The following is a 13,438-nucleotide window of genomic DNA, read 5'->3' as shown; positions in this document are numbered from 1 at the left end:
GTTGCTTATTTGAGGACGTTAGATGTGCACTTTGCTTTAGGTACGTCTAACAGTTGTTGATAATGCACCTCCAATCACAAGTTAAAGTTGTGGATGTCGACCTATAATAGCATACTGTGTTGTCATTTAAATATGTGGGTTATCTGTAATGCCACTGAAGGACCATTTCTCTCCTTTCTGGAATTTGTAAGATTATAATTTGTCCTTGGGTGCGTTTTGGTCTCTGGAAAAAAGCCACAGGAATCTCTTTTGACAATCTCCTCTTGTTGCAGATCTACGTATATTTGCATCCTAGTGATGTCAGTGTGGCTCACTTGTTCTGTTGATTTTTAGACACTTTCGTGTCAGACATTTTAATGCGGGTTGCTAGAATTTATGATAAGCTTTTGAGCTAATTATTAAAACTACCTAAAGCGATGGACGGTCCGGCAAGCTAGAATCATCACAGACAAGCTTATATCAAAATTGACAATCGAGGCATTGAGGAATGGAATAAAATCCTTACTTAACTGTGCAGCGTTTGTTGCTTGTCTTCTCCTGTCCTGTGGATAACGCCGTTACGCGCGGCTGATGCGTGGTTTAGGTAGTTTCATGTTGTTGGGATTGGCTTCCTGGCTCGACAACAAGAAACTGCCTTGATTACGTCAGTTCGTCTTCATCAAGGGCGACAATTGCCGTTAAATTACACCCTGTGCAATGAAGTCTTCGCAAATGGCATTGTAAATGAACTGAACGATTATAGCCACAGCGGGCTCTTTTTCTCCTTTGCTCGCCTTTATGTGTCGGGCTGTAAAAGCTAAGAATTTAGACTCTCAGAGGGAGAAAGGACTGTAAACATCATGGGGCAAACTTGTCTGTTCCAAATATAGTTCATTATTTAATTTCAAACTGTTCTCAAGAGTTTTACCCACATTGTCAACACTATATTGGTAGTGATTGATACAGAGAAAATTCAGTCATAGAAAGAGGGAAGAGACAAAGGGAGCACAAAAGAGAGTTGATGGATTGATGGATGGAACTATCAGAATGGACACAAATCCGAATGTCATTCAAAACAGAACATTCTTTTTTGCCCCCTCATAATTATTCAACAACATAAATCATAATAACAACGCCATCTTTTTATAATACTCTGTTTTCAGGTGGTGTTTCGCTTTGGGTTCATGTGAATTACTGTTTATTCTCTCCACATATTAAATTATACTTGTGTGTGCATACGTACAATGGGCCAAGTCAAACATGAAACACATTTGCAAATTTTGATACATCTTGCGACAAATGTCGTTGTCTGGTTTTGACATTGTACTTGCTTGAAACGTGACCAATCAATGCTAAGTCTAACTATTCGTTTGGAATCAGGTGTTCCTCCTTACTTCTGTTTAACACATTTTCACTCACATGTTGGCAGCCAAACACCATTTAACCTGTCAGCGCCTTACCTCCATGGCATTTGTAAATGATCAATTAAACATTATTATTATAATACACATCATGATGGTAGGAGCAGTTGTAGTGAGCAGTGTCAGTGGTCAGTAGCCAGTACCAGCTAGCCTACACGTTAAAAGCGTTGTCAATACATAGGCCTACTTCACTTGCTGTGGCTGCATCAAAGGCAAACTATGCTTGACCTGTAGCTACCTCAGAAACTGCAAAAAGTGAAACTTAAACAAGGAGCTATTGCTACCACATCTGACCATTAAAATGTACATTTTTTGTTGGTGCAAACTAATGTTGTCAGGTTGATTGAGTTTTGTAAAATAAATATTGTATAACTTGAAAAAAATATATATATAACTTGAATATTCCAACTTGAATAACACCAGTGTAAATGAGCTACTTATCAGTACATTAAGTACAATTTAATTTAGAGTGCATGCCTTTCTTTCTTTCTTTCTTTGCAAATCGCTGCATGTTATTATAAGAATTAGCCAAATTTAGAAAAGTTGTACGAATCCTGACGATTTCGCCGTGAGAGTGTGTTGCGAAAACCTATTTGGTTTAACGTACGCTTGCAAAACGATGGACAGGTCTGGAACTAAAGGAAATAGTATAGAATAATCAAAAACAAGTCAAGTCAATTATTTGTACTGGTATAGCGCTTTTCGCATACATACAGTTTCGAAGCAGTTTAAAAAAAAAAAAAAAATCGTGCCTTAATGTCTTTAAGACCCCAGTAAACAGGCCAAAAACAAAAGTACTACAGTCAGTGCTGAATATTTAAAAAATCACAATAAAGGCTTGATTACTAAATTGCATAATTGTTACAACCACATGGAAATTAGAGCCATTGTTGCGTGGTAAATGTCAGTCTTTATTTATACTATACAGGTACTGAATATGAATAAAAAAAAACAATCTGAATAAAGGCTTGGGTACTAAGTTACATACATTGTAAAAAAAAAAAAAAAGTGGCAGGATTTTACAAGATTTAACAGTAATTTCTTACAACGTTTTATTTTAAAACATTTTACTAGGTCATTTTCTGTCACAAAACAACAAATTACTGTGAAAAAATAAATTTGAATATCGCAGTGCATTATGGGAAAATTGTGTTTTGTTTTAAGTCACCATTATGGTGTTTAGTGTTCCTTATGGATGGGACCTTATCTAATTTATTTCTATATGTGCTCCTCCCAGATGGTGCGATCGTGATTAAGAATACAATTTATTATATTGTGATGTATGGGGAAAAAATAGTCAATTTAGTGGTTGACTTTATGTTGGCCCATTATGTAGAAACTACACCAAATGATGCATTTGAAAGTAAAGAAATGGTCAGATTAAAGAACAAGCAAAGCTATGCTAAAATATGGTTGGTTTTATCGCTCATTAACTTTTTATCATGAGTTGTCAGTCAGGTACGCAAGATATCAACACTCAGCATATAAACTCAACATTGTGATTCCACAACACAGCACTGCTACATTACAGTAATTTATTGGTCCTGGTCACTGTGAAGTCACAGTATACAGTTGTCTTTTAATTATAGAAATACTACTGTAAAATATACTGTGAAAGTCATGCAACTCGTAGCCAGGAATTTACTGTAAACATACACTACATTTTTTACAGTGTAATGGTTACAACCAGATTGCTGTGTGGGAGAATCTCAGTCTTTAGTTACACTATACAGTAATAAAGTACAAATGCCTTCTAAAACAGAAAATAAATACAACTGTATTGTATGTCACAGGGCTACTGTAATTAAGCACATTTTTATGGACAGTTGTTTTTTGCTCATCAGCGACTAGTCCTCTTTCTTGTGGGAGAGTTTGGATTTCACCATATCTGCTTGTTTTCTTAACCCCCACCCCTGCCTTCAGCTGTTCTGCGACGGGAGGAGACAGTCTGGAATCCAAAGTCATTTTCATTCAGTTGAGTGAATGGGGTTCTCCTGTGGAATGCGTCACCAACAAAGAGTTTACAGCACTCGTAATGGCCCCACAGGACACTGCCGCCTAGCATGCGGATATAGCAGCAATATAGCAGCAATGTCTTCAAATAGCTTAAGGATTGGTAGACATCAAAATATCAACTCCTACTCAATATAAACTGTATGTTGAAATGTTTAATAGTGAAGTTCATTGCTTGCATTCACAAGCATAGTGCCAATATCATACTTGTGGCGAATTAATTGCAGCAGACTGTAGTAGACTGTAGCATTAGCAATGGCCTTTCCCTAGTTCGGAATGGACTAACGCCCAGTTAGTATTTGACGGGAATTAAATATGGATTATTAAAGCTGGTCAGTTTTCAGTGAGGTTGTCGGGAGCATCCAGGGACAATGAGAATGATTTATTTTGCCGTGACAAGTTTTTTTTTTTTGTTATTTATTTTTTATTTTTTTTACATTGTCAATTGATTCCAACTTTTATCTTACGCGATTTTAGTTAGTAGCCTATAATTCATCAAATAAACATAAAGGCCAGCTAGGGAACACAATGACATTTTGAACGAATTATCAATTTGCGTTTCATTACATATTGAAACGTTTATTGTATTTAGTTTGGAAACAGAATATTACATTTAGCTTACATTACATTGCATTCAGTTTACGTGTTTGTCTGGATCAAAGTCTGATTGCAGATAGACTTAAATAAGGGTTTCCAATTCAAAACAGCTTCAAAGCACTGTGACACAGGCAAGTCACTATGCTAAATAAAGGATTTTTATTTACTGGGGCAAGTGATCAATACTGCGTTTATAACACAACAAATTCATTTAACGTACAGCCTAACAAGTAATGCATTGATACATATGTTGTTCTTATTACCTGGGCCGGACAAATGATACATTATAGTTGCTTTGGCTTGCTCACTGGGAGCCTAAAGACAAAACAATTTTAAAGCATGATTTTCAATCATGTGTTCATTTTAACTGCTCAATGAGAACTTTTGAAAAATGACTGCGTTATTTTCTGTTACGTCGTAATTTTCTGTAAATCTGTTTTGAAAAGATGTGTGTACACTATACAATTAAAAATGACTTGATTTGATGATATATTAATTTATCTTAGTTGTTTAGTTCACAGACCAGCCATATTTTAATGTACTATGGCCACACACAACAATATGGTTTGGTATTTCCAAGAATTTCACACACCATTGCACTTGTGTATATGGCTGTGTGACAATAAAGTGATTTGATTGATTTGATTATTGTATGTGCCCCCCCCCCCCCCCCCCCCAATAATAATAACAATAACAATAATAATAAAAGGCTAATAATAATAAACAGACAACATAATTAATGCTTGAAACTAAAATAACATTTATTTTAATTAGATGCAATACAACATTTACAAATATATTGTACATATATTATTCATATACAATCAGGAGCAATTGTGTATGGGGATAATTCAGCGTTTCTTCAAAATCAGGAGGTCCATGGAAGAAATTTTTTAGTAGCTACGTTTCTTTCCACGTCATTTGGAGATAAAATAGCAAGAATATTTTCAGTTTTAAAACTTTAATGCATTATGCATTGGATATCCAACTGTTTACAACAAAACCCTAAGCAATGCCGCTCCTTATTCATCGCACATAAAGTCGCGAAGCCCTATCTGATTTTTGTCTTGCGAATAGGATTAAATCAAATGTATTAGTTTTCAACAAGGCACAGTGAAATTATGTTGAATAATCTAGAGGAAAATCTCTAAAACACGAAATTTCTGTGGGAATATCAATAACACCACCATGTTGTCGTAGTGTACCCAACTAGACTTTTCAGTCCCACTGGCGCTGGAAAATAATGGTATGGGTATATTGCAACATTAAGACAACGCGTAACATTTTTCAGATCCAGATAAAAACATGTCATTTCTTTGGACAATAGGAGAAAATATGCCTATGCGTTTTCAACCCGCTCCTGACTTAGAAGTGCACTTGTGTAAGCTGTTATCGTGCGATCTAACAGTAAAATATTGCAGTCCATCAAAGTGAAGTCAGTAGTTGCGTCATTTTCAGTCTCATTTCACCATTATATAGACAATGTTGGAGATTAATGATGAGATATCACGTAAATTAAAGTGCATTAGCTATGATAGCCTGCTGCACGTACTGTCCTAATAACAACATAAAAATCCATTTGAAAGCTTACATTATGTTAATACAAGAGAAATGTATGCGTATATTATTAAGCTATTCTTTATTATAGTCACATGAGACTGCGAAATGCATTTGTGGGGTCACGGGTGAAAACACACCTCCTCTTTGGTTGTTACCACATAAACATTAATTTTGCTGTGTTTTAGCTATTCACTGTAGAAAGTATCATTTTATATATGCATGTGATTGCTAGGTACTTGTAAATCACAATAGCTTATCGACAGGTTTGTTTTAGAAAATGTGTATAAAATCTACGATGTTCTTAAAGCTAAATGTTTGGACAGATAGAACAGTCAATGAGCTCAGACTATCGCTTCCGCATGTGCCGTGTGCATTGCATGGTTCAGTTTTATCCTAAGTCATCCTGCATAGCTTCAGTGCCAGGACACCAGTTAACTTTATATTCCACTAGTTTGTACACTTAGAGCAAGGTCTACTGAGAGCCAGCTGCCCCCTTTTAAAACACGACAAGGCCGTTATCCATATATATGAATCGAGGCGATTACATAATGACACCACGCCTTCATTTTAATTGTTTAACATAAAATTCTACTTGGCCTATAGGGAGAGAGCAAACCAGCAAATAAAAATGGTTTGAAAATCCATAATATATTGAATGTTGAAATCGAGTGTGGAGAAACATCCCTGTTAGTCAGCTAATTAATTTAATGTGAAATTCATTTTATACAGCACCTTCACTGACTGAAGGGACATATATTTAAAATAAGAAATAAAATATTACAATTATGGTTCGAAATGTTAAAGACATTCATGAGATAGACAGGGGGAAACACATTTATTTAGGTTATTCTTTCTTTATTAATAACAATATTATTTTACAAAACATCAAATGTGAATGTCAGTGCTAACATTACTAACATGAAAAATGTTAAGTACAGAATATTAAGAAATTCATTAAAAAATTAATACAATACAAGTAAACAGTTGTGATGGCAGCGACCTTAGCATCAAGTACCACGCCCTCTAAAAAATACAGCTAAAGGCTAATTCACTGCAATGTTCCGCTGTTTTTATAAGAACAGCATAACGTTTTTTGTAGTAGTTGAATGTTTCACATAACCTACGGGTTGCATGTTCTGTATGTTGAATTTAATAATTCTGACAATTTGATTGCATGCATTGATACCCACAATACGCTAAAACCACGCAACAAGGTTTTATATTATTAATGCTCTGGCATTAGATTTTACTTTGGTTTCAGAATATATTAAATATTAAATATATATAAATAATTAATATGAGGTAGAAATCAGATTCACGCTATTATCAACAAGCGGTCACACCTTCTTATAAAAACACGAGTTAATGAAACGTTAGATACCAAAAATCTACCGTTTAATCAACATATGTATTATGCTTTCCGTTGTTTTGCTGAAGCGAGAGTTGTAAGCTTTAGTTAGATGTTTTTAAACTGAAAGAGTGGAGCATATTGGCACTAATTAGCCTATTTTGGTTCGGGTCTACTTACATAACATTAAAACTACTTACATAACATTAAAAAGGTTGTTTGAGCAAAGAGATTCAATAGCTATTTTTAGTGCAACATTAGCTAATAATAAAAGTTTGAATATTAAACCACGTATTGTTATATGGTTTTTATTTGAGAAATATCTGATGTTCCTTCAAAAAACAGGGTGGAAAAAAAAAAAAAAAAAAAGCCTGACCTCATGTGGCCGATTTCATACTGGGCCTAACACTGACATGACTGCAGACCAATATCAAAACATTTCCAAGTGTAGAAATATGCTTAGACCAAACACTAAATGTAAAAATGTAACGAGTCACATGTTAACTGTAACGTATTTGAAATGTGTCATTTTCTACGCGTCAAATGGGGTATGGCATTTAACTATTGCACAAATAAATTATATCAGATTACATATACAGTATATTTAAAGTGTGAGCGGGTAATAATTCGAAACTACAAAACAAAATCAATCCAATGCATTTATATCAGCAATGTCAAAGCAAATGAAATAACCTCAAAACCATAATGTAGTGTTATTTTACAGGTAACCAAACTGTTTCATTACAATAACTACAAGATACATTTACTAAATACAGAAATACACACGAAAAGGAAAAAAAAAGAGATAGAGGGAATTATGAAGAAATTACAAAATGTATCCAGATTATGGTGCATTTTCAGAAATCGCACTGATAAAAGATGAAAAAGCACAAATGTTCAAACCTTTATCTCCGTTACTATTTTAAGAGCTTGTAGAGTTGTAGAGTCACCCTTTCTTTTCACAGTGTATTTGACAGAGGTTTGATTAGACTTCTTTCACAAGTGTTGGTTTTATGTTATACTAGGAACTCAACTGCAGTTTTATTAACGACACGTTTATGAACAATCAAATGGTCCTCGTAAAAATTTACTGAAGGACATAAAAGCATGCACGACCACTTGACGAATATAGCCGCAGTTGTGGTGCGTTTTCAGGCGTCTTACTATTCCCATCGCCTTTTTTTTAAACTCCGTTTTATGAGGGATATCCCTATTGTATTTATTTAAAACTAGTGGAAAATCGGACTCCATGGGTAAAGGGAACTCTCTGGACAGCGTAAGAGCAGTTTATTTGTCAAACGTATACCAATAAATACCTGAGAAAGAAAATCAAAAGAATTGTATTTTTCTAATTGCTTTTAATAATTCATATTGTTCAAGGAGGGATGCGAACAAGGCTAGCTAGAGCACAGTAGCATACACTCGACAGAGATTGATTACACCAACAAATAGTGCCCTTTGTAAGACTGTTAACATAAACCGTGATCTTTAAGACTACAAATAACACATCGCGTTAATCAGTTGCATCATATTACATTAAAACACATGAATGTTCATGTATTTAGGCTCAATGTAAAACACAACATTAGAATTAAGCAACCTACTGGAAGCTCGTAGTGCATTGCCGTTCCAAGAGAACGCGCATTGATCTGCTGTGCAGTTTTTCAGGGGGTAAATGTTATCACGTGTTCCACAGGCGTCCAATCCCAGCTGGGGAAGCTTTCTGAAATAATTACCTGTCTTGATTGTTCTACGGTCAGATAAAAAAGTACACATACACTCCATATAATAATCGGATGCATGTAAAAGGGAAGGGAGACATCGCTATGTCGGCTACGGGTCCCATAAGTAATTATTATGTGGATTCCTTGATCAACCATGAGAGCGAGGATGTTCTGGCGAGTCGTTTCTCAGCCACTGGTCCGATATCCTCCAGCTCACGCCCGACGCCCCTGGTACCGGACTGCGCGGATTACCCGTCCTGCAGCTTTGCCCCGAAACCACCAGTCTTTACTACCTCTTGGGCCCCTGTTCACTCTCAGTCGTCCGTGGTTTACCATCCATATACTCATCAACCTCACCTAGGCACAGACACAAGGTACGTTCGCTCTTGGCTGGAGCCTATTCCCGGTACCGTGTCTTTTCCAGGATATGCAGGGAACAGCAGGCACTATGGGCTAAAGCCCGATACCTTCCAGGATCCTCGCGCTGGAGACTGTCTGGGCTCGAACGGACGCACTTACACAGATTATCTTTACTGCTCCGCCGTCGACATTAGAGAAAAACAACAAAACACACCATCGCCGGAGACGGAGAGCCTGTCTTCCGGGAAGCACAAAGAGGACAAGGCTGAATTAGACCCAAGTAAGTTAAAACCATTCTTGTTTACAACCGGGTACGGGATGCCTCTCAGTTTATTGCATTCTCTTGGTGGTTGGCTGTTGTCCGTCATAAAACCAAGTTCTATACTCTTTCATCCTCTGTGCTGTACTCGGCCGACTCAAGTCGGCTTTGGGGCTATCCACTGATGACAAACGCCATAGAATTGGGTTGTAAAACGGGTAGTGGGCTATAAAAATGGTCTCCTTCAAAGACAAGTCTGGCAAAGGTTGTTGCATGTGATTTTAATAAATAGACTTACCGTTATTATAATAATAAGTATTATTATATTACTATACCGTTATATTTATATGCTTTTTTGGTCTAGGATTGTATGTATATATATATATATATATATATATATATATATATATATATATATATACAAGCTGTTAAATACGGGAAGATGCGTATTAATCTTTCACATTTAAAATTGGTGTAGAGGATGCGATTTTGGATTTCAAGTGTAGACTAACATATTTAATTATAAACTATGAATACTAATATTACTTGTTTTGAATTATACATGTTGTTGGCTACAGCCAACATATTTGTTTATATTTATAAGTGTCAAATAAATTACAAATGTGAAAACTTAGAACTGGTGTTTTGAACCATTCTATTAAATACAATTAACACATAAATTTAACATGTAACATTTACGTCGTGAAACAACACGTGGAATGTTCACAGTGCATACATTGCATAGCAGAACTTTGAGCGTAGACTTGTGAAGGCTTGAGTCACAAGCCTTCTTTTTATGGGCCTATAAAGCAAATAGGTACATTCACTAGTTTACGGCGCCACTTCTCTCAAAGAGTTTGCAAAGCTATTTCAAATAGAGCTGAGGGGGACTACCTATGAAATGACCTGCTATTTATAAGTATTAATCTTAAAATGCTGTTGCTGAATAAGATTGCCTAAATAAGAACTGTGGTTTGGCGCAACAGTTCATAAATATTTTTTGTACACAAGTAATGCCTATCATAATCAAGAAAGAAAATTCTTGGATCTATAATCCGGTTAAATGGGACATTCATCTGTTTTGGACAACATGTCATGCTTACAACAGCCCCTAATTACATGTTTTTAAATGTTGTTTTTCAGATAATCCCGTGGCAAACTGGATCCACGCGCGTTCAACTCGAAAGAAGCGTTGTCCATACACCAAGTATCAAACACTCGAACTCGAAAAGGAATTTTTATTCAATATGTACCTCACAAGGGACAGGAGATATGAGGTAGCAAGGGTCCTGAACCTAACGGAGCGACAAGTCAAAATCTGGTTCCAGAACCGAAGGATGAAGATGAAGAAAATGAACAAAGAAAAAAACGATAGTAAAGAACAATAAATCAAAAGTCATTCGTTGGACACAGACTGAAAGAATCTCATCATTTAGTATCGTCAGGAGTCTTAACATTTAGCACCTTCGGTCCATATCAGGAACAGAGAAAACGAACTTCTATTTGGATTTATTTCACAATATGGTGATTCATGTATGATTTAGTATAAGTGTAATTTCACCATCCTGCCTTGAGTCATATTAATAGTAAATGTGGTTTGGATTTACATAACGTTTCTTTACTCACAAACACAAATGTAGACTCTACAGTGAAGATGCCCGAAGTTTCAGCGAGAAAATACTTGAACTTTATTTTCAACTTCCTAATTTATGCTCTCTACGTGACTGTTTCTTTTCTATGCTTCCATTATTTGCAGGAGGTCCGAAAGCCGAGTATTTTATAAAGAATAACAAATCTGTAGTTAACACAATATAGGTGTTCACGTCGATGTACTTAGTTTGTTTCTGGTGTACCTGTTTGTGTATTTTACGTTCTTTAAACTGTAAAAAGAGTTTCATCATAGATTGTAGATATATTCAAATATATGCAAACATGTAAATATGACTTTGTGTCTTATTGTAATCATTTGACTGCATATAGAGGACATTCTCGCAGCAAAAATAGCGTTCAGGAATGAGTTTAGTATATGCTGTCCAGTTAGAGTTTGGCCTACACATGCAATGTTCCCATCTGAAATTATAAAGGACAGAATGAGTGCACGACGGAAAGGCCATTGTAAATTGGCTCTACCATATGCCAAAATATCAAAATTGCACAACCCAAAAAGATCAAACTCCGAAACGCCTGGAAGGCCTCATCTCCTTGCCTTGCACAATGTCATATTTCCCTAATTGGAAACCTGTTTCCTAGCACTGCAACATTGTTTTCTTAATTTTGAGCCTTGTCTTTTTTATATTTGAATTTATTTGGTTTGGAAAATTAAATAACTATATTCACAGATTTTTAATAGTATTATCAATTGCATTATTATAAGCAATTTTATAGACATTTTTTTAGTTACGCATGCATTAATATGACTACATTTTACAGGGAAAAAATATGAACAAAATAGTGAGTCACCGGTGCATCTTGAACAACTTTGGAAATGTCAAAAAATGCATGCAACACTAATGAGTTATTTTTATCAACACTAATGAGTTATTTTTATTTTTTATCATTAAAGAGAAATAGTTTGAGTATTTGAAGGCATTGGTGAACGTTCAACAGTTATTGAAATATTGACCTAATTTACAATGTTTGAATGGTAAAATCAATTGATAGCAGCTATGGTATTGATATAATTAAAGTTAATATTTTTAGTAGGCCTACTGGCTTCCTGCGCTCGGCTGAAATTGCCTTTTTGTGGGTCTTAACAATACGAACAGGATGCGGTGATTTCAAAGGCCAAACTACTACGTTTCCGCCCAGAACAAAAAAAAAAAAAAAAAGAAAAAAAAAATGCTAGTTTTACAACCCTGTTGGTGCTTGTGTTGTTTGTCTCAGATGCAGACGAACAAAACCTGGCTAACTGGCTAGACGTCTAGGCTAAATTACTTTATGGTTTAATGGACGTTGGTGGTGGACGATCTCAGTGTTGTGGAGATCCATTTTGTCCGTTGGACTTACTAGAGGCAACCGCAATCAACCAACAACCACACAGATGCCTTGAAGAGCCACTACAAGCCATTTAAAGACACTAAACTCGAGAAGCTTAGTTTTCACTTAACACGTGCTTGTAAAACTACTCCAGTCTCTGTATGAGTGTTGGCCTTAAATCATATATTCAATACGGCAAAGAGCCTTACTTGTTTTCACAGTACAGAATTTTCTATATATTTAGCCTCAAATAGGCTAATTGGCACTGTCCAATTTTATTTGGATTACTCCATATTTTGTGGCACAATTTGTGGCCTTGGCCTCTAGTCAATGATAGTTTGGAAAAGTTCCCCCAAGCACACTAGATGGCGCTATTGACTCACAGTTTAGGCATTTTGGGCTGCTGAGGCCTGGGAGCGGGCTGCAAGAAAAGTGCTGAAAGACTGGCCATCCCTGTTAATCACGTTTCGGCTAAAATAAAAGCGAAATGTCGACACGCTTAAGCAATGATCTTTACATGCACGTCTTTATCGTTACATTAAAACAAATGTTCTTTATACATTTATTGTAGTTTTGTTAAATAGTCTCGAATTGTAATGCTACGAACCTTTTTCTTCTTTTGTTTTGTCAAAATCAGTATATCTCACTGATGGCTGTAAAAAGCAACGAGTCGGATTTTTTTAACCTCCACACTATATAATGTGCTGTCGTCTATAGCTGGTGTAATTTATTGAAGTCACTGAGAAATACTAACAAAACATTTAGTCTCGTATGAGTTCTGATTTACAAATCACTGGATAGGCTTTCTATTTATTTATTTGGATACTCCTTTTTTATTTTTTTAAAAAAGGGCCAGTTTATCCATGCTGCTTTTTTGATTCGCTTACCAACTCCTAGACACGACAACGGACACCTAAATGACATTCCACTGAACGCTTAACATATTAAATTGTTTTAATAATTATGGTTTTAAATTTCAGATTAAGAAGGTAAACATAAATACAAATAAAAAAGGAAAATGAACAGACACCATAACATATAACAGAGAACACAACAACAAAGTGATACATTTGTTAATAAAATCATTGTGTTAAATTATTTAAAATAAGAATGGGTAAACGATTGAACTGAATGAATAAACTGATGTTTTGTTTTTGTATAAAATTTGATATAAAATGTGTTTATTAATGAGTTAAACATA

At 35.4% G+C, this 13,438-nt stretch overlaps 2 protein-coding genes across 2 annotated transcripts in view; both read left to right on the top strand.

Moving 5' to 3' along the window:
- Nucleotides 1-13,438, top strand: part of LOC127419853 (homeobox protein Hox-C4a-like) — a 64,601-nt gene that overhangs the window by 5,304 nt on the left and 45,859 nt on the right. The gene's annotated exons all lie outside the window — the stretch shown is intronic.
- LOC127419856 (homeobox protein Hox-C9a) lies at nt 8,374-11,596 on the top strand. Its single transcript, XM_051661626.1, has 2 exons — nt 8,374-9,282; nt 10,405-11,596. The coding sequence occupies exons 1-2, from the start codon at nt 8,715-8,717 to the stop codon at nt 10,647-10,649; spliced, it is 813 nt and encodes a 270-aa protein (XP_051517586.1). The 5' UTR covers nt 8,374-8,714; the 3' UTR covers nt 10,650-11,596.

Source organism: Myxocyprinus asiaticus, chromosome 29 (assembly GCF_019703515.2).
Source record: "Myxocyprinus asiaticus isolate MX2 ecotype Aquarium Trade chromosome 29, UBuf_Myxa_2, whole genome shotgun sequence".
In the NCBI taxonomy this organism is placed as follows: Eukaryota; Metazoa; Chordata; class Actinopteri; order Cypriniformes; family Catostomidae; genus Myxocyprinus; species Myxocyprinus asiaticus.
Note: the sequence above shows the minus strand (reverse complement) of the source record. Positions and strands in the feature narration are given on the sequence as shown.

What these genes read in the sequence shown, in the direction of transcription:
- LOC127419856 (XM_051661626.1), top strand. Translation starts at nt 8,715, where the DNA reads ATGCATGTAAAAGGGAAGGGAGACATCGCTATGTCGGCTACGGGTCCC. An exon ending in CAAGGCTGAATTAGACCCAA is followed by an intron (nt 9,283 to 10,404) that starts GTAAGTTAAAAC and finishes GTTGTTTTTCAG; the next exon opens with ATAATCCCGTGGCAAACTGG.